Here is a 22,314-nt window from a genome sequence, read left to right as displayed (position 1 = left end):
GGTCGCCGAGCCCGGGGTCCAGCTCAGCGGCGGCGGCGGGGCGGGGCGGGGCCGGGCTCCGGGGGCCGGGCTGCGGGGGCGGGCCCGTGCTCGGCCGCCCGCCGCCCCGCCGCCGCTCTCTCCGGGCCCCAGCGCCCTGCGCCCTGCGGGGGGCCGGCGAAGAGCGCGTCGGGTCCCGGGGACCCCGCGGAGGGGGTCCGCTCGGTGAGGCCGAGCGCCCTCGGCCGCCGAGACCTGGTCTCGCCCGGTCCGCACCTCCGGTTGCCGGAGCTTGTCAACTGTGTGGAGGAAACCGCTTTGAAAGGACACCAACACGGTGGTGATGGCCGTGGGGCGAGCGAAAGGGCCCCGCAGCGAAGAACGTCCATGTCCTTTAGGGAAATACCTTTAGCCCAGGAGCTTCCCTGGGTTGACACGGTGCAGGGCAAATGTCACGCCACCTCTGACAGGTGTATTCACACCAGCCCCAACCTCATCCTGGGGTCCTCTGTTCTGAGATTCCCTCCCTTCTCCCCAATCTCCTTCCCCTACAGTTTGCTTTTCTCAACACGTGTGTTCTGAACATCCACTAGGTTAGGGACAAAACCCAAGGGAGCAGTTAGGCACTGGGGTATCAGAATTCAGGGTGGACGAAGGACTTGCCTTGAGCCTGGTGGGCGAGCTTCACCTCTGTCAGGTGGCTCCTCTCCTCTGTAATTGATGAGGTGTGACTGGTCTTGGTCACTCCTTGGAAGCTGGAGGTAGGGTCCAGGAAGAGACTGGCAGGAGCCCTAAGCACTGGCAGCCACTGTCTGCCTCTTCCCCCCCTGACCTCTTGATCCACATTTGTTAAGTATTTTCGCTTCTTTTATTTGCTTATGGTTCGAATCTGTTCAAAGAAAATAAGCATTCTGCTCAGGCTGGGGAGCCAGGGGGAACCCAAAGTGCAGAATGAATAGAGGGATTCTGCACCCTCTTGACAGAGCTCAATCCAGAAATGCCAGAATCAGGCACCCCCTGTTCATCTCCTGCCTTTAATTGGGTTACTCAGCATTCTTGCTATGACCACCTTTTACTAGGGCAAAATCCTTCCCAGTTCTCTTGACCTATTTTAGTAATACTGAGCAGAGGTTGTAGACAGTGTTCTTTGTATTTTGGAAAGATTTTCAGAAACTGGTAGTAAATCACTGGGAAATTGTAGGGCTAAAGTATAGCATTACCTTCATTGATAAGTTTTAATTTGTGGGGTTGTCTGCATGCTTCAAATAGAAAGCATTGCTGTGTTCTAGCTATCACTTTGAAAAATTGTGTAGAACACATTTTATTCACATTCTTCCAAAATCAAACTTAAAAAATTTCTGAGAGAAATAATCTGAAGGTTAGCTGGTACAGGACGATAGTGAAATATGACCTAATATATTACATCATACTTGCGGTAACCCCCAGTATTTTTTGAGAACATATCAAAGAAGCCATATAATTGAATCTGAACCCTTGTTTAGCAATACTGAGTCTGTACCAACCTGTTTTCTTTCACATTGCCGTCCATATCTTTAAAATCATCTCTCTTCAGATCAACCAATGCCTTGACTCGATTCTTTATCGTAAATCACATTTCCAAATACATATTCAATGCCTACTATGTTTTAGACATTATACTTGGACTTTAAAACTCCTTTGGTTAAGTGGAGAAGAAAGACAAAGAGGCAGTGTGGTGGGTGCCAAAATATGGGAGTGGAGAACTCTGCAGATCTGGGATTTTAGCCTCTTACAAGCTAACAGGTTAGCCTGTTTCATGGATGCTGTCGAAAGACACAAAACTCCTGGATCAGAGACAAAGGACTTTGTTATTCATTGTCAGAGTTTCACGTTGGTTTGTGTTCGATCCCTATGTCCCCTGTTATGGGCAGAATTGTGTTTCTTCGACATTCATACGTTGAAGCACTAAGCTCCATGACCTCAGAATGTGTATTTGGAGATAGGGCCTTTAAAGAGATGATTAAGTGAAAGTAGACTGTTAGGATGAGCCTCAATCCAATCTAACTGGTGTCCTTACAAGAAGAGGAAATTAGCGCACACAGAGAGACACCAGGAATGCTTGGGCACAGAATGAAGACCAATGGATGGCACAATGAGAAGGCACTCATCTGCAATCCAAGGGAGAGGCCTGTCGACATCTTGATCTGGGACTTCTAGCTTCCAGAACTGTGAGAGAATAAACTCTGTTGTTTAAGCCCCCCAGTCTGTAGTAGTTTGTATTAGCGATCCCGGCAGACATATATAGCCCCCAAGTCTGGTGGGGACAATGCAAAAGACCTTCATGGATGTGTGAAGTGGGTTGCATTATAAGACAAACACACCGAATTCAGGGGATTACTGATTTCACAGCAAGGGGAATTAATCCTGCTCTTGGCCAGTGGGGAGATATTATCTCCTCCTTCAAGGTTGCTTGCTGTAAATACAGGCCTAAGAAATGTCATGTGTGGGGCCCCTGGCTGGCTCAGTCAGTGGAGTGTGGGACTCTTGATCTCGGGGTTGTAAATTCAAGCCCCATGTTGGGTGTAGAGATTACTTAATAAAATCTTTAATTAAAAAAAGAAAGAAATGGCATGTGTAAAGAGCGGTCAAGGACTTACATTCTTGGCAAGCCCAGCAAAGATGTTCAAGACCCATGGCAGATTGCTTCTCCCAATATAAGTATGCTTCTCTCTCCCTCCGTTGAACATACCAACCAACCCCCACCTAGCCACAAGTAGCAACTCACATAGTAGCCTTGAATGTGTCCCTCTAGATGTACACATGCATGTGCAGGGTTGGTTGGTTTGTTTGAGTAATGCTTTATAAAAAAAGATTTTGCTTTCCTCACTCAATAGTACTTCATGCAAATTCTCCTAAGTCAACTTACATAGTTCTACTTTATTCTTTTTAATGGTTGCATAATATCACATATGTGGATGTTCCATCATATATCCAGTCAGCGCTCACTTTGTTTTGTTTTTGCCACAACAAACATGGTAGCAATAAAAATTCTTACCCGTAAGTCTATATATACTGGTGCTCTTATTTCCATTGGAGTGATTTCTGGGACAAATGAATACGGTGATTCGGCATATTGGTTCTGAATCCCTACCTTCCTGGTCATAACAGAGACAATGGGTCCCCTGATAAGTCCAATTTTCTGGCATTGTTTGAGAAATTGGCGCTGGAATTTCAACTTAGTATCTATTTTGTCAGCCCTGTCAATGCATTTGTGAGCAAACTGTACACGCTTTAATAAGTGTTTTTTACCCGAGCGACCTAAAGAGGATTATATTTAGTCTACAACTAAAAAACCCTGGCTGATCCAATGTATTTTAAATTATGATAAAATACCGCACATATTCAATATGACAACAGTCCCCTGTCCTTGGTAGAGACACAGCCTTTGGGTTGCTTTCCTAGAAAAGATGTAAGATTGGTATGAATCAATTAATTAATATTGCATGTCTTATATTTCAACTGGAAAGAATGGTTTATCTTTCATCGGTGTTACTGGGCAATGGCTAACCCAACTCCATGGAGCTCCTTCTTCCTCTACACAGAGAAATGCCAGACCTTCTTCATTCCTCCTCTGTGTTGCAACCAGATAGACTGATCTTCATGTACCAGTTGATTGCTTTTGGGTACAAGTGAAAGAAGAGAGAAGCAAGTCACTGTGTTTTTTTGAAACTAAATATGGCTGAGCTCATTCAATAACAACCAGAGAAATTTGTAGGAATGCTTTTGGCCCCCCTTTCCCCCACCACCTTTTTAGAATTTTTCCTGAAACTTTTCCCCTTAAAAATAATCATTTGAGGATGGGAATAAAAACCAGGTCAAACGGGGCATCTATTTAAATCATTTATTTCAACACAGGCATTGTTTTAAATTTGCACCTTGTCTTATAACACTTTTCATATCTAGAGGACAGGATTGAGAACAAGTTCATAAAAGGATTATTTGACAATATTTTAACAAAAGTGCTTTAGGCTTACTTGTTCCAGAACACAGGTGTGCCAGTCACAAAGAGCCCCTAAGTAGTAATACATTCACAAACTTGCTGGGAACGTGAGATATTTACATATTTATGCTGTACATTTAAATAGGATATTCTAAAGTGTTATCACCACTGTTAACAATAAATTCTTACCGATAAGGCCTCTTTAACCTTCTGGCATTCCACAGAGTATAGTGCTTTTATGGAGGTGGGAGTTTTTCAATTTTATTCCCGTCTTCACCATAACCTAAGTGGACTTTCTTTCATTATTTCTAGTACAGACATACATTTACCTTCTACACAAAATTGTTTTTATTCACTTTTCATCAGTCAAAACCTTGTTAGTAGCAGTTGGAAGTTTTATTAACATCCATATATTTACAAATGTAAGGGGGTAAATTATTTAGAAGGAGGTCTCTAAAAATGAAAATAATCTCATTAAGCACCTCCTCCTTTTTAAAGTAGACTCCACTTTAAAAAAGTGTGGAGCCCAACGTGGGGCTTAGGACTCTCTACCCTGAGATCATGACCTGAGCTGAGATCAAAAGTCGGTCGCCTACCCGACTGAGCCACCAAGGCGCCCAAGCTCTATTTTAAATAAACTGTACAGTGCGATACTGAAGTCTATTATCTAAACAAGTTAATAACTTAAACGTACTTATTAGAATGGATTCCGTCATGATTTACTCCATTTATGTGACTATTTATTTTAATAATGATTATATCCTTTAGAACACAAGTGAGGGGTATAAAAATGACTATTATAAGTTAGTATAGCTGTACCAAAAATGAGTCTTAAAAAGCAGCAGTTTGTATGTTAAAATACGTAGAAATTTGCTGTACTTCTTTAACGAAGTATTTTATAAAAGTATAAAACTATAGAAGGTGATGGTTTTTTTTTTTTTAAGATTTACTTATTCATTTGAGAGAGAGAGAGAGAGAGAGCAAGGGGAGGGGCTGAGGGAGAGAGAGAATCCTCAAGCAGACCCTCCTCTAAGTGCAGAGCCTGACTCGGGGCTCGATCTCATGACCCTGAAATCATGACCTGAGTTGAAATTGAGAGTCAGACGCTCAACTGATTGAGCCACCCGGGTACCCCCAGAAGGTGCTATTTTTATGAATTTTCTGTTTCTTTGATTCTTGAGCCAGACCAACAAGCAAACATTACAAACAGTGCAGGTGAGAATCAGCCATCAATTACCTTTGAATTCAAATAGGAGCTTCCAGTGCAGAGAAGGAGGGCCTCAGAGTAATTGTTTATCCTCACCTTAATTTAACTAACTGTTGATATAGCCTAAACTCAGTGAAAAATAAGCTAACTTCATTTCACCTTTTCTAACATACATGTAAACTCAGAGTATTTACTGAAATAGAACTTGCAAGTTGACCATTTTTCAAAAATTGAGAAGCTTAACATTAAAATATGAACTCTGAATATCTTAAAATTAGATGGAAAACATAAGTCATGGTTTATGAAACTTGTACTTAAATAATCAGATAAATAGAAGGGGAAGGGGAAAGGTAGAATTTACAAACAGAAATAAAAAAAGAATAAAATGTTATCTATTCTTTACCATTTAAATTGAAATATCCAGAACAGTTGATTTAGAATTCTATTATCAGTCTCTTTGGGCTTGATATTGGTCAGAGCCTGGACTTAAAAACAATTTACAGATTTAAGGAATAACTTTCATGTTAGTTACCACATGTTTATTAGTTTTGAGTTTCATGGGAATGATGTGAAGATGCCCTGGTATTTTGCTTCCAGGCAAAGCAATGGTTAGGAGGATGATAACAATAATATAGTTCTTTCTTGCATTTCTATCAGTTCCAGATCTCTGTATGCTTCACCAACACTATCATTATCCTTAATTTATATGGATGAAACAGACTAGGTGAGAAAGATGGAAAAGAGAATTGGGTCAGGAAGCAAATACGAAGCAACGGAATGAAATCCACTCATGTGGACCCTCACAGCACTAAGGTCCTAGATGGCAGGCTTTCTGTAGTTCTAGTGAATTATCTTTACTGCCATCTATTGGTGTTGGAGGGAAAGTTCCAGAAGGTTGGCTTGGCAACCAAAGACTTAGAAAACCAAGTTATCAGTGGATATGAAGAGTATTTAGTCTAGATACATTATTGAAGAAATCACAGTGACAAGCCCTTAGATGTTCTGCCTTATAATTTCCCGTGGGTTTGGTAAATGATCCCGCAAAGAAGCCAGTGAAACCCGGTGTGTCTGATCTGACTCAGCAGCATTTTAGGGGGCGTTGCCAAGGCTATCATAGCTTGATATTCGTGACTAAAACATGCACATGAAATAAAGCATTCTATCCTGCAAATAAGAAAATCCAGAAATGGGTAGTCCTGCAGAAATGGGAAAACCAGTTGGGGAGAGAGCTGCAGTGAGGATGTCCATCCCACGAAGGATGTCCGCTTACCTGCATCCCCAGTCATGCTCCCTTCCCAAGCAGGCCCATTCTGTGGCCAGCCCACCTTCTGTACCATCATGCTGCCTGGCCTGAGTCCTTGACTTGATTAAAATTCAGCCCTTAACAAGTCAGCCAGTCCCTACAAATGTCTTCAAATGTAGTCTTAGAAGTACTAATATTTTTGGCTTAATAGGGATTCAGCTCCTCATCTCTAACCTCAATAAATACATCAAACATCTGCTTCCATCTAATAGGATGCCTTTATGAAAATTCCCTTATCTTTGTTTGAAAGGAAAAAAAAAAACAAAAAACAACCCTAAACCTCCTAAATGCTAGGTCAAACAGGATGGTAACAGTTACTCCATTGTCATCATCCCTACGCTTTATTTAATGTCATGAATATAAGGTGTGGATTGAAAGGGGCAGTACAGAATTTTCTAACTAACTTATTGAAGTTATTACTTCTTATGTGCCTGGGGTATTAGGGTTGTGAATCATAATGAAAGGTGTAAAAAAAGTTAAGGAGAAAGTAAAGTAAAGCAGAAAGCCAAAGTTGGACCGTGAGGGCACAGGAGGGGAGAAAGGCCAAGAATACATGCAGAGAGAGAAGACAGCAGAGAATCCCCCCAAATAAAAAATAATTTGCTCTAGAATTTACGAAGTATATATATATATACATTGTAGGGAAGGGAGGGAAGAGAATTTGGGTTGTTTCAGAGTAGGTGCTGCTCAGATCAGATCTGTTTTATACTGTCCTTCTCAAGGGCATACATATTTACACTTCATTTCCAGTACAAGCTTTTGGTGGAAAAGGTTATGCATTTTATTGAGGAAGGCTCACAGTTCTGACTCTTTGTCATTTTCATCTAGATAGTATTCATCATCCGTGGTTGTGTCTGTGTCACAGTCTGAGTCCACTGGATTCTCTTCATAGATATTAAGTGGTGCGCTTGGAGATAAGGCATCTTCTGGCATCTGGCTGCAAGGAGAATTTGAGCTGGATAGCTCTGTTGGATTAGGAGCATTAATTACATCATCTTTCAGGAAACCAGGGTTCTTGAGAAAACTTGGCTTCCATAATCTTCCTTGCGTGAGTGACCTCTTTACATTCTCCAAGAAAGCCAACTGTTGTTCTTTCCCAAAAATTCCATAGTCAATGGGTCTGGATATAGATGTTGCCGACCTGGGGCCCATTTTTGTCCTGCCACTACACAAAGCCCGATTATCATTTGCATTACAGGAGGAAAGCTCAGAAAAGGATCTGAATCTTCGACTGTACCTGCTGTCGCTAGGGAATTCATTCCCTAGGGTCAGCTGACTCAGGGCATTGACAACAGACGTGTTCTCAGAAAAATGGCGCTCCCTGACTTTTGGAGGATGACTTTTGCGTACTAGATCACTGTGCACACTGATGCTTTTTAAACTGTTTGAACGATAGGGATGTGGTTCAGGTTCCCACTCCAGAGAGGAAGCACTTCGTTGCTGCCGGTAAGTGGCCAACGGGATGCTTCCTCTGGATTTCTCTGCAGGCTCCAGTGGAAAAGGAGGGTTCAGTCTTCTCTGATGGTCAGAGAAGTCCGCTTCCCCGCGGCTGGCGAATGTGGGTTGGGCCAAGGCTCCTGACTCTCTTTCCAAGGTCTGAGCTGCTGCTACATCTTTAGACTTCTCATACTTTGGTGATGATGCTGAGATATTTTTAGACTCACTCTGACGTAGTTGTGAAATGCCGTTAGACTTCTGATTGCTTAACTGTGTAGAAGCTTCTCTGTTGGATCTTACAGGAACCTGGAAAGAGTTCTCGGATTTCTCCGCCTCCATGACATCGCTACTCAACCTGCGTTCATTTCTGGATTCTCTGGACTTTGGAGTAGGCTCAGGGGACAGAGGGTCGCGCTCTGGTGTGCCAAGAGATAGGCTGCCAAAGCCACAGCTGTTCCCACTTTGGGGGAAGATAGTAGCTACATGTCTTCTGGGGCTTAAATCTTTAGCTGAGAATTTTCTGCTGGCTTTGGACATGGCTGCCAATCTGTGTTTAACTAAAGATCTGTTTTTTCCTTTTTCTGGGTCATCCACGCTGGTTTTATTTTTATTGCTTCCTTCAGGAAGTGAAGGTTGATCCCATGCCAACTTTTGCATTTCGTCTTCAGCTTTACTGTTCTCTGTCATACTTACCTCCTGACTCCTTTGCGGTAGTTCTCTGGGTTCAGACTGCAAACTGTCTAAATCTGGCTCTCCTGAACAAGTCCCTTCGTCAAGGTGTAGATCATGCAAAGCTGGAGGAAGAGCAAAGACCTGGCTTTCCGAGTCAGAAAGTGCTTTAACAGTCTCTTTTTGGAAATCTGTTCCAATTTCCCCTCTGACCTGCCACGGCTGCAATCCATTGGAGCTACCAACCACAGCTTTGCCTGTGATATCTTTCTGAAGGCATTCTGCAGTTCCAGGAGCTGTAATGACCACAGTGTTACCTGCACACTCCTCAGAACTTCTTACGGTTTGGGAATTTCCAACATTCTCTTCTGAACGGGCTGGAAGATTAGAAGGACCACCATTACCCAATTTAACGGGCTGCTGACAGTTTTCTGATTTCTCTTCTGTAACTTTTTTTCCCTGAAGCATTGATAAAACATGCAGGGTTTCATTCTGCCATTTTTTCCCTCTCTCCTTTCTGCTCTGTGCATTGCCTAGAGGTGTTTTAGCGAAGTTATCTGGGGAAATCGCTCCAGTTTTCAATTCTCCTTTATGAAGAGAAACATCTGCTGCAGTAGAAGCCATTTCCTGTAATGTGGGCTCTGAGGGTCTCCGGTCTGGTGAAGCAGTCGTATCTTCAGTGGTGTGAGAAACACAATAGCTCTTCTCCTGAGCAGAGCTGACCAGCATCTTTTGACCTTCAGAGGGAGGTGTTCCTGACTGCTCCTGCATAGAATAATTTAGTTTGTTCTTTTCAAAAGCATTAGGAAATGCTCCGGTCTCCACTTTAGTTGACTCTGTAAGTGAATCGATTTGCTGTGTATACTTTTCAAGAATGTTACAGAATTTTTTGCTGTATTTCCTCGGCAGAGTGTAATATATTGAAACCACCTCAAGACATTTCACATTATCTTCATCACCAGAAACCGAAAACATACTAGTAGTCTTAAATTTATGTAATGTTTTCCCACTTTCTTTTCTTGACATGTCTGAGGAAAAAGGTAAAGGGTGTTCATTTGAGAACAGACCTGTCCTGGAGGCAGCAACTTTACAATCCTTTTCAGTGTGTTCTCGAAAGTCTTCCCTTTGGGGGTGTCCTTTGGATAAAGAACAATTGCTAACAGGTGAGTTATTTTCCGGAGGGCTAATGATTGTCTCCCAAGGTCTTAGTGTTAGAGCAGAAGCATCTGTGTTTGAGACCAAGCATTCTTCTCTTTCATCTCTCCCATTTGAGGCATCTGGTGCCCCTGAAGGACATGACACAGCCCTCTTGGTGAGGAACGGAGGTGGTCCTTTTCTAACAGAAGCAGATCCAATGTTTTTCATATTTGTCATCCTCTTTGTGGCTTCAGGTGCTACTGAAACTGCTTTGGAACATCTGCTTTCTGACTCCGAAGAACTGGAACTGAATTTGTTTGACGCGTACTTCCCTCCTGGGTCTTCCACCTTATTTTTGATTTGGAATGGAAGTGGTTCATTCCTAAATGAAGAAGGCATTATCTTACTTTCTGACTTCCTGTTATTGATGAGAAAACTGGCTGATTTTCTTGGTGAGATACAATAAGTAGTTTGAACCTCAGGACGCTTGGAATTGCTTCGATTCATCTCCCTGAGGTTACTGTTATCACTTGTAGGTGCCGATCTGCTTTCCGTTTTGCTTAACTTTTCAAAACAGGAAATGCATCGTCTTATTTTTCCTTTTCCTTTTCCGTCCTTGAAAGGAGGGCGGGAGTGGCATATGACAGCATCAACCACCTCATTATGTACAAGCACACAATTATCATGACTCTTTGGGTTTTCTGAGGAGCTTAGGGCAAACTGATCATTTTGGTGTTTGCTATCATTGTCTTTTTGCTCCGCTTCTCCCAAAGATGGATCTTTGCCTGAAGGACCTTTCCTGGAGAACGCTGTTGTAGAAGGAATCGCCAGAGCCTCAAGGGAAGAATTATTCGATGGTGAGTTATCAGGTGGTATACCTGATGACAGATCTAAAGAGTCCCCTGGGATCTTGTGACCAGCAGCTGATCTGCTACAGTTCGTAGAATGAGTTGTGCTATGTTGTTCTTCCTCGGCATCTAAAATAGCAGGCTTTTCTGGAGACTGTGCATTTTGATTATCAGGTACAGAGCTCCAGTGGTGATTTCTAATAATGCCTGAACTATCTTCATGGCTTACTCTTGCTTCCTGATGACCACCTGGATTTGGGCTGGGTAAAGACTTTGTTCTGCTTTCCTGAATGAAAGGAAGGGCAGTTGCTGAGCCAACTTTTCTATTCCCAGTAAAATTCGTATCTTTTTTTAGTTCATTGGATTTATCTCCGTGTGATAGATGAATTTTGGATATATCTTTCCTGGCAATGACTCCGGGTGACCTTTTTGAACTTACTGTGGTAGATGCATTCAAAGCAAATCCTTTGCTCTTAGCTGAGTCCTGGGACAGGGGATTTCGAAAATCGGGGGAAGGGTTAGAGATTACAGTCTGTGAATCAGGTTGGGGTACTTCACTTGTCATGTTTGTCTGGTCCATCTTGTTTAGTTGTTTATCTTCTTCCAAAACAGATTCATTCAAGTCTTTCTCATGACTCACATCTATGGCCGAGATATCGGGCGGGCTTTCAATAAGAGGTGGAGAATCAACTGAATTCCTCTTGGTCACAGTGACTTGTGTATAGGTTTTTATTGGAAGAGAGGCAGGCTTAATTTTCTGCACAGTGACTGTGGGATTCTGAAAGATGGGACTCTGAGGATTCCCTGTGTCATCAGGAATCTGGGGGAAGGAAGTTTTAAACGAGGATACTAGAGTCTGAGCAATGCCAAATGAGTAAGGTTCTTTGTTGATGTGGACTTCTGTAGGAGGAATGCCCTCTTGACATACTGACCTACCAGACGTGATGTGATAGCTTGGACCAGTCACAGGGCAAACACTGGGCATGTCGAAATGAGCTGACTGGCTCCCATTACCTTGTGACACCTCCATGCTCTCCAGCATGGATGTCTGAGAATCAAACTGCCAGGGGTGTGGCTCTTCTTGATCTCTGAACATATTTGTTCTGTAACTAGAAGAAAATGATCCCCAGCGTTGAGAAAGAACACCATGGCCATGTGCAGCTAATGCACTATTTGCTTCCGTGGAAATCATTTCAAAGTCTCTGTCAGAAGAAGGGAATGGATGCCTGCTTTGATGGAAGTCAGACCAGGAAGAATGTTCTTCCTGTTGGTCCCAAAAAGGACTTTGCCTAAATCTCTGTTCCCTGTTTCGTCCAAAGGTGTTGCTAGAGACAGATCTAGCAAATGGGTTTTCTTGAGGGTAGAATGGCACATTCTCTGAGTTCTCAAACGGGTCAGGACTCATTGCATTATCCATGGGGGCATTAAAATGAACACCTTGGTAAACACTCTGTGAACGGTAAAATCCGTATCTCCTGTTCTCCTGAAAACACCTGGGATACGTATACTGGTCGGCGGTATCAATCTCCATGGGTGACGGGGCCCTCAGGAACTCTTCCTGGCTCTGCCTATCTCCAGAAGAATCTGATCTATTCCATATGATGGATGATAAAGGAGTTCTCTTTGGGCTCTGCTGGTGTCTTGGTGGTATAAACCCACTCTTGTTCTGAGTGATGGTTGGAAAATGTAAGCTTCTTGCTGTGAAATATCTTGTAGCTGGTGAAGCCAATCGTTGCCTGCTGTCGAAACACAGAGAAGTACTACCAAGAGTATTCTTTTGCACATAATCTTCTTTTAAGAGTCTGGGCTCCCTTGTCCTGTACATATCATAAATTGTTTTTGTTCTAGGAGAAAAGGTTTTAAAACCTTCCCTAGGGGCTCCTGGCCTCAGGATGTCATAGATAGACATATTAGAAGTTTCATTATAGTGGTTTTTGTGCCGTCCTGTGATATTACCATGTGTGTTTCCCCTAGAGTAGAAATGACTGAACTGTGTTCTCGATCCATAGTTGAGAGGTGTTGTGGTATTCACTGAGCTTGGACACTGTTCCTGAGCCAGTTTGTTATCCAAATCATCTAAAACTGAAAGGAGAATATGAGTCAGCTTTTTTGTATAACATTTTATAGTCTAATAATAATTTGAGTTGTTGAGGTCCCTCTTCAAGAAATAAAATCGTTTAAAATTTTATTTTTATTTATTTATTTATTTTTTAAGTAGGCTTCATGACCAGTGTGGAGCCCATTGTGGGGCTTGAACCCATGACCCTGAGATCAATACCTGAGCCAATAGCAAGAGTTAGATGCCTAACCAACTGAGCCACCCAGGTGCCCCTATAGTTTTATTTTTATATAAATGTGATGACATTAATTTTGATTATGTTTTTAAGATATTCTGAATTTTACAAGGTTGTGGGGGAAGTTTCTTTTTCATGCTTTTTCAAAATTAACCTTCGATAATACCTTAAGGACCTAAAGCTACATTTTTTTTTTCTAACAACAAAATTTTAATTGTGTGTTTGGCTTTTTTTTTAGTTTATCTTTTGTGTCACCAGGTAGCTAAAATATTACCCACCATGTTTACTTCAGAGGATTGCAATAAAAATGAGAGTCTGTAAATAACATGTGATTTCTCAGGTGTACTGTTAAAAATACAGCATTACCACCAAAAGCGTAAGCATGTAATTTATAAACATTTATTTGGATGGATCTGAGCAATACAGAAACTTTAAAGTTCTATACAATATTGTTAAATGATATGCTAATGCTAGATTGTTTTTCCTGGAAAAATGAAGACCCATTATCACCCCTATAATATCACACTTTCTATGTGTCAGGCCCGGTTCTAAACAATTTATTAACTCATTAAATCCTCACAGAACTTTGTAAGACTGGTACTATTACTGTTCTTGTTTTATAAATGAAGACACTAGGCATGAACAGATTGGGTTGTCAAGGTGACAGGCCGTCTGTCTCCTGAGTCCACATAATGCAATGGCCTGTGGTATAAAAGCTCACATTTCATTCTTTTCATGAACTATAAAGATGATTTCACTGTAAGTCATGACGTTACAAGGATTTGGACTTGCTGTTGTTAAGCAACGTTCACTTTTCTCTCAGTGGCCAGGTTGGAGGGTGGTGTCCAAGTCAGAGCTCAGTGACCTTCTTATAACACGGAGGACCTGGGGCAGCCCCAAAACCCAGAGATCAAGCTTACTAGGACCCCAGCCTTTGCGACCTCAGACAAGTTACAGGATATTTTCAGTTGGTTGGTATTGTGTTTCCTTACTCCTATTTGACCTCTTTTCCTCAAGAAAAACCTGTCAGAATTTAAATAGAACCATAATCTTTTAAGGTTTTAAGATTCCCAAAGGCCCATCCTGTCATGAATGTATTTTACCATATTCATGTTACAATAAATCAAAACAAGTAGATTATATATTTATTGAAGAAATGTAATGTTCGCTCATGACAATCAAATCTGGTATGAGAAATAAGTTATGGGATTATTTAAATTGCTGAAAAGCCACACCTTTCCTTCTGAGTTACATAAAATGGTGCACTCTCTCCTTGGTTCTTTTAAATTATTTGTCGTTAAAATATTTGATCTTAACACTTCAATGACAGGGAAAGAGAGGCATATCAGTATTTGTGAATGTGGGTGGGATGTATTTATGGCTATGTCAGCTATGTTGGGGCAGGTGCTGAAGAGATTTTTGATGTCTGTTCTGGATTTTCCCAACCCTATTGTATTTGTAAGCTGGTGCTATTTAAGTTTGCACAGCCACCAGAGGAAGGAATCTTGAGCATTGAAAGTCTATAACTAAGGAATTCTTCAGGGATTCATCCTGAAGTGTTAAAATTATTTATCTCCCATCTCTGAAATAATTCCACATATCCACGCACACAAAAATCAAACAATGCCAAACTGTAAGGTGAGGTAAAAAGAAAATAAAATTATGTCAAAATTATGTAATGAGTAAAAAATCTATCTTTAAAACAAATTATAATAAAACCTCTTTGATTCCTGTTCTTCCTTTCAAGCTAGTTGTAGTTTTTTTTTTCCCTTAAATAAAGTCTTTTGCTGCCTATGAAAGCAACATACGGTTATAAGGGAAAATACAGGAAAGCATAACAGAAAGGTAAAATCACCTGGATTCCTCCCCAAATGTAACCACTCTTAACATCCCCATAGGAAGATTTTAAATTATTCAAAAATGCTGTTTTATTTTTACTCTTGAGGTAAAAAAAAAAAATCTGTTCTGCGTTTCCTCTTTATTTTCAGAAAAGCCAAATCACTTTTTTTCATGTCATAAACAGTAGCTCTCCTGGATTAGCAAAACCTTTGTTTTGTAACAGAGATTTTCCTCTGGGCTACTTTTCTCTGAAGCAAGTTCTCTGCCAGGAACCACAGAACTGAAAGGTTGACCACCCCCCACCCCCCAGCTGGACCTCTTTCACTGACCACCCCAGCTCTCCCAACACAGCGCCCTGGGGAGGTCATTGCCTTTGCAAAGGGAATTTAGTTCCTCAGGGTGAAGCTGGTGAATGACTTCAGAGTTCACTGTTTCAATGGCCAGGTTTATTTTGATACAGAATAACCTAAGTAAAGGTGAGCTATGCTTCTGTAAGAATAAGATCCATGTGCATGCGGTTACTTTTGGAATGTTTCTGTTTTTATTGTTGTCTGTTGTACAAGGTTGATTGTTTAACAACAATTAGGTTTCATCACAGTGCAGATAGGTACTGACTGGGAACAATACGAGTCTATTAAGAATAGTAAACTTTACAGACATATTTCTTAGAAATGCATTGCCTTTAACCTGAGGTTAAATATTAAACATTATTATCATTCCACAGATTTATCAGCCTTGGTCTGAGCATATTTGCTTAGATTATATTTAAATATAAGATTCTTGAATATTTTTGTGTTAATAGCATGTAACAGCCTCCTCTTCAGATAAGGGAAACAAAAGGATTTCAAAAATAAAGTACAGGGTTTGCTATGTTTTGAGCATTTTAATTCACACAGTAATCATTATTTGCTTTAGTGCAGGGGGTCCCAAAGGCAGTTTCATGCATAGACTTACCTTGGAAAAACTCATTTTCCAGCAGTGAGGCATCCCACTGGGGCATGCCACTTCCCTCCCTCATGCCTGTTGGCCTGGGGACAAATGCACTCTCAACTGGTGGATTTTCCAGAGGTGAGCTGTGTATTTTTGCCTGCTAATTTTGAAACAGAAAATGCAGTATTATTTCTGGACCTTCTCTAGCCAGTATACTCACGTGTCCCCACAAAAATGTCCCAACCTAAAATTCTTAGTCTAAGGACGGCAAATCAATTTTTCTAACACTTACCTCTCAACTTACAATGTTTCATTATTTCTGTCATTTGCAAGTGATCACAAACTACTCTATACCTACACTAATTGTTTTTAGTATGAGTCTTCAAGCAATATATCGAGTTTCTTTCTACCAAATACTCCTACAAACTTACACAGCACTACACAAGTCTTAGGGAGTTTCCTGGAATACAGGAAAGAAATCGACCTCTCTTGAATTAGGAGAGTTGTCTCCATGGCCCCAATGGCTGGAATTTTAGATTTCTTAACAGTGTCCCTGCTCTATCAAGAGCTGGCTAGCTGAAGATTGTAGTGGACCTTAAGATTTGTGAACTTGGTGCATTTGGAGGAAAACAAAAAGTATTTCTAGCCATAGAGTTCATGCAGAATGGTAGAACCTCCCAAACATAAGCAGCTGATACAGTTCTGAATCAAAGGTGCTAAAAAGTATGACCTTAAAAATGTTTGTTGTTGTTGTTGCTGTTTTGAAATACCATTGCTAGTTTTACAGGGTTTAGGAGAATGAGATAGAGCTAATGTTGTTTTCCTGTCTGTACAGCAACTCTTTATCTTGATTTCTCCAAATCCATCACTGCCCTACTTTCAAGCTTTAATTTGTCTCCATGACCTCGGGGGATTGTCTACTCCCACACCTTCACTTTCTTTTGCAGAAACTCCATTTGCATTTCCTCTGTCACACTGGCTCTGTCACTCGTGATCCGCTCTAACTCGCTCTGCACCTGTTCATGAAAAATGCTAGCAGCCACTTCCCGTTCGGTCTTTGCCGTCAGCTCACTCTGCTACCCAGCGCTTGCTGCTTGCATCCCACGTCCCCTCCAAGTTTTCTCTTTCCCTTTGATGTTTGCCATTACATTTCACCTCCCCTTGAACGCCTAAGACAAAATCTCTAATGTTTCCAAAGCTCCAACGTTTTTTACTTCTCCACCCCAGGTCTGTCCAATTCCAAACCCCAGGTTCTCCTGATTTCTATATTCTTCTCAATCTAGGATTTTCACTCCTGCCTGTTTTCATTCTCAAGATCTAGGTCACTTATTTCTTGTAGGAGCCCTGCCCACATTTCACGGACTCATGGTTTTCAGTTCTATGGGCAAGGAATGGAATGGAAGACACGCAGAGATTTATGAATAAGAAAGAAACAATCCTGTGATAACTTTTGTAGGTCATTGGATATAATTAAACACACTAATGTAAGACTCAGAAGTAAACAAATATAGAGGCAAAACATAACTACAGTGAGATACCAAATGGATAAAATCAATTGTAATAAAACTGGAAACTAATCATTCATGTAGACTAGATGCATCTGATTAAGAGAATAGCATTGTCTCTCAACCATTTTAACACCCAAACGAACTTCAGCTCTCCTCTATATAGACCAGAGCACATCCCTTTTGGCCTCCTGGATCATATGCTTTTATAATGGGAATTTATACTTAAACGGAAAATACTTAGACTGAGGGCTCAGGTGAAGAGATGAACCTCTCGGAGCTGGGAAGGATTATTACCCCCTAGAGACCCTGAATACCACCCTCTTTGGTTATATGTCTGCCTGGAGCTTCTGCTCCAAGACCAATGCTACTTGTCCAACATATTAAGGATGCTTCTCATACACACAGGTACACATTATGTGACGAAGAGAAAATATGGAGAGTTTATTTACACCCAACTTTAACTCTGCAAGGATATTTTGTTCAGTGATGAAATGGTTAAAGAAGTAACTGCTGGTAGGTACCAGGCATACAATCACTGCTCTATAGATCCCTTTTATTTGAGCTATATGTGAGTAGTTACTATTATTATTAATTATTATTATTAGCAGTGGTAACGGCACATTGAATATTCTAGGCGTCTTAGGGTTTTATACAGGTTACCTTATTTCATTATTTTAACCACACTATGAGGTTGGTACTATGATTATTCCCACTTTGAGAAAAACCTCACTTGGGAAAAAAATGAAGTTTCAAGAGGTCAGGTCATTTGCTTCAGGTCACACTGGTGGAGGGAAGGATTCCTTCCCAATCTCTGAGATTCCAAAGCCCAGGCTGAAATCACCTCTCTTCACTGTTTTATTAGTTTATTAGTTTATCAGTACACTACGTCCTAGCTGGAAGCATCTTTTGAGGCCAAACGCAGGTCTGAGAGCTGCTGGGAGGAAGTTTCCTGGTACCTAGAATGGAGGTAAATCTCTCCAGGGCCCAGAGCACACACCAATCCTCAGTCGGGGCTCTGTCTTGGACTCAGAATCCTCCACAAAACAGTGTTCCATGCCATAAAGTTGCCATAAAAGACGAAGCCTAGTTCCCATTCCTGGCCTCAAGGATGAGGTTCAAACGCCCCCATGCAGCAAACTCATGTTGCAATGCTCTTCCAACCTTTAATTTCAGCCATTCCTCCCCAACTCTCTTCCAGGGCCCTGTGCTCCAAGCTCACCACACCCAGTTCTCTAGAATGCCCTGCCTTTCTTCTAGACCTCCACGCCTCTGCTCCTGGTCTTTGCTCTTTCTTCTTGCCCCGGAAAATAGCAACACATCCCTCAGAGTCCAGCTCATGGATCACCATCACTGTGAGCCCTTCTCCCCGGAGAGAATTGGTTTCCATAGTGTTCTTATACCTGTTATGGTGCTTATTATTATACCTGTGATGTCCTGCTGAAGTTGTTGACATTCTTTCCACTTTCACTTTACCACCAGACCTCTCCCCTTCCTGCCTACCACACATTCCAGTCCCCACCCTGAGCTAGGAAACCAGGGGTTTGAAAACAAACGGATCAGGACCCTGGAAGCGGACCCACTTCTAAAATAACTAAGAAAGCCTAGTCTTCACCTCTGTCTCCTGAGCACCCAGCGTGGCGTCAGCTGGTAAGAGACTCACTAAGATTTACTGAGCTGAATTCCAACACCATCTTGCCACCACCATCCCTTTGTCCACCGCTGAACTTCTCCACCACATTTTTGTCCAGTCCCTTGACACCAACCAGCTTATCTTTGAACGAAATCACTCATGTATTCCATTTTCAATATACTTTCAAAATATCCTCTCTCACTGGATTATTAAAACACAAGTTTGCAAATTAAGTAGGGATTATCATTCCCATTCTGCTGATGGAAAACGGACGGAGTCTGGGTAAGTGTCTTACTCAGATCATAGGAATAATAAATGGTAGCCCTGGCTGCTCACACTCGTATGATCTGACCCCTAAACCCTGTTCTTTCCATTACGTTGCTCTTTACTGGTATTCTACTCATGGACATGATTTTCAATTAGATGGCAAACTCTGTGGACAAAAACCTTACTTTAAGCATTCCAGGCCTTCCACGCCCGCGCAGCTATCGACTGACTGATGCTATATATATACCAAGGTAGAAAATTACATATATGAGAATTTTAGTAAAGCTCCTTCCAAAAATTGAGACACGCAAGTATTTACAGTATTAGGACTTGGAAAAGCATGTCTGAGGCAAGAAAGCATAATGGTCAAACACACGAGTTCTACACCGATCCAAATCCTAGTTCTGCCCCTTACTAGTGGTGTAACTTTGGACAAGGCGACCTTTCTGTACCTTCATTTCTTTCTTGGTAAAATGAAGACGTAATAGTATTGAAGAGAGCAGCAACAAGCCCTCCTCTGGCCCCACAGGGTCACTGTGAGGATTAAATGACTTCATTGCCGTGAAACACTTTAGCACGGTGTCTAGCACTTGGTGAGTCCGCTTGTTAGCCATTCCTATTCTTCCACGGTCACAGAGGATTTCCTGGAGGACTCATCCTGAGGCTTACCACTGAATGAACTGGAAAAGAATTAGAAGCCAGAGCCTCAAAATGCTGGCTCTTAAGATCTCAGTTCTATTTTCAAACATGGTACATAAAATAGGCTGAGCAAAATGAGGCCTTTTACTCAGTCCAGCTCACTCCACTGCTCTCGTCTACAATTCTGACGAGACAAACAAACCTTCTGTCACAGAGTAACCTTAGACCATTTGAGAGCTTCCCAGGGCGGCCAGACCTGTAGGGCAGCTGTCGGAGTTGAAGCCTGAGCTCACCGATGTTATCACACACCTTGGCAAAGTCAACACATTAATTTTTCAAGGTGTTGCTGAATTTGTTCTGTGTCTGCTTTCCTGCAAAGGTCAAGTCCACCAGTACACCTGTAGCTTGAAAGCACTCATTCATTCCTTCCTTCAATTTCTGAGTGTTCAGGTGGTTCCAAGCAGTGGGGAGAGGCAGGTGAGCAGACACCGTCCCCGCCTCAGGGAGCTCACACTGGCCTATTGTGGTAGGTGCACTGGAGATGTGTTTCTGGGAGTACAGAGCTCATATGTCACCTCACATTAGGCCCAGCCAAAATCTGTTCAGAGACGTGGAGAGATCAAGTGGTCAAGGCTATATGTCTTATTCTCAGAAATGGTGACTACTTTGACCTCGACTTCCTCACTTGTAAGGAGGAGGAAGTACTCACTGGGGGCAATGTGCACCTCAAGGAACACTGGCAATTTCTGGAGATATTTCTGATTGTCACAGTCGAGTGGAGGAGAGCTACTGGCATCTCGGAGGTCGAGGCCAGGGATGCTGCCGAACATCCCGTGATACACAGGGCAGCCCCCGCAGCAGGGAATCACCCAGCCCAAGATGTCAGTAGTGCTGAGGTTGGGAGAAATGCTGAGCTACAAATCTCTAACCTTCTCTCTAGCTCCAAAAATCCTGTTTTTTGAAAACCCTATGCTTCTTTGAAGCTGATGAAAATGTTTACATGGCAGCTGTCTTTTTGAGTGGAAGGTCATCTAATAATGTAGCACAATCTCCTATAAAATACCCGAATCCCCTTTGTCACCTTCCTGCCAGGCTGCTAACCAAGTGATGAGAAGTTTATTACCTCAGATCTTGGCAAGAACCCCTCAGCATCAATGGCCAGCTTCCATCTGTTTGCAGGTTAAGGGGATAAGATTTCCATGAATGAGTAATGGAAATCTACATGTCATACAAAACCTGTGTTTTCGGCAGTTTCTCTCCAAATTTTTTAAAAGTTTCTAACTGGAGTCAACAATCACTGTCTTGAATTTCATTTATTTTCCCAGCTCTCACCTTGCAGAGGGACGCGCTTCTGAGTAGTGAAAGGGTTAAATGCAAGCAGCAAACAAGAGTGCCAAGGAAAGGTATCTATTAGTCCTCAGACTGGGTTCTCAAATCTTGAGGATTCCAAATTAGCTCTACTGTTTTATAACTTCTAGGCATTTGCATTTCTTTGTACATTCTTCATATGCTTCAGACCCCATAGCTCTCTATGGGTAGGGGCAGGTGAGCTCTGTGTCCTTCTCCAAGTAAAAGCAAGAGTAGGGAAGCATCCTGGAGCAGGGCTGGATGCACGACTCTTCAGTCCCCTGCTCGGTGAAAGGACAGCTTGCCCGTAGTAAGCCAGCGGGGCTTGTAAGCAAACAAGGCTTCGGGGCTGACAGAGCTAAAGGCGTTACTGACTTCTGGCTGTGGAGTTACAGAAACCCAGATTTTCTAATCTCGACTCTACCATTTACCAGCAACCTTGAATATGACCTCCAGATTCTCTAAACCTCAGTTTCTTCATCTTTAAAATGGGGATAATACTAGCATACTTCATAGATTTCCCGTAGGGATTAAATGGAATAATCTCTGTCGAGTGCCGGGTGATAGCAGGTTCTCCAAGAGAGTATAGCGGGTTGTTGGTTACGGTGTCATGGCTAGGGCTCACACATATAAAGGAGATAGGGCTCAGTGTTATTCAGAAAGAAGAAGAAAGGGGGCTCTCTTTTGTTTCTGAAATAACTTCTGTTTATATGTACTCCTCACCAGAATTCTATGCTTTCTGCAAAGGGAGGGGGGTTCTAGTACTAAGACCCTCCCCCTGCACTCTTAGGTCCTTTCCAACATTCTCTTTCATCTCCAAAACACATGAGTCACACAGTAAGACACAGGCAGGTGAAGATCAAAAGTTAAGACCATGAAAAAGCAGGATACGAAAAACGTCCAGTTGCTCAATCTTGTAAGCATGTGAACACAGATACATTTAAATCTGAGCACTCGGGTCAGTCCCTCCCTATGACCAGGCAGATGCATCCCACGGATCAGTGGCTTCCATTCTGAACACAAATGATGAGCTTGTCGAGAAAAGGTCGAGCCCAGACCCACACTGGCTTGGAAGAGTACCAGTGGGTGCCTCTCGCCTCTTCCACTGCCCAGTGCTTTACAGCTGTATGGGAAGTGACCCATGGTAGAATATCAGAGATGCCATGGGTGGTGTGGGGGGACACACGATGGCCTCGCTCCTTCCTGGCAGAGCCAACTGGTAGACCTACAACAGTTGGGAAACTTTGAACTCTCAAGGACAAATCTAAGCTTCTAAGGTAAACTTAAAACTGAGCCAAGGA

The 22,314-nt window shown here is 42.2% G+C and overlaps 1 protein-coding gene across 4 annotated transcripts in view; it reads right to left on the bottom strand.

Annotated features, from left to right (window-relative positions):
• Positions 1–7,263: 7,263 nt before the first annotated feature.
• Positions 7,264–22,314, bottom strand: part of EXPH5 (exophilin 5) — a 68,210-nt gene continuing 53,159 nt past the window's right edge. Inside the window, exons 5-7 of one of the 4 annotated variants that reach the window (XM_028105887.2) lie at positions 15,647–15,782; positions 10,703–12,641; positions 7,264–10,642 (exon numbers count right to left, since the gene is read on the bottom strand). In XM_028105887.2, coding sequence (XP_027961688.2) covers positions 7,264–10,642; positions 10,703–12,641; positions 15,647–15,782 — 5,454 coding nt within the window. Of the gene's footprint in view, positions 12,642–15,646; positions 15,783–22,314 lie in introns of all 4 variants that reach the window. The other 3 variants (XM_088017396.1, XM_088017394.1, XM_088017395.1) reach the window with 3 other exon arrangements.

This window comes from Eumetopias jubatus, unplaced genomic scaffold, assembly GCF_037043125.1.
Source record: "Eumetopias jubatus isolate StellerSeaLion01/CBP00866 unplaced genomic scaffold, mEumJub1_p1.0 scaffold_13, whole genome shotgun sequence".
Classification (NCBI taxonomy): Eukaryota; Metazoa; Chordata; class Mammalia; order Carnivora; family Otariidae; genus Eumetopias; species Eumetopias jubatus.
This window is presented reverse-complemented; position numbering and strand designations above follow the sequence as displayed.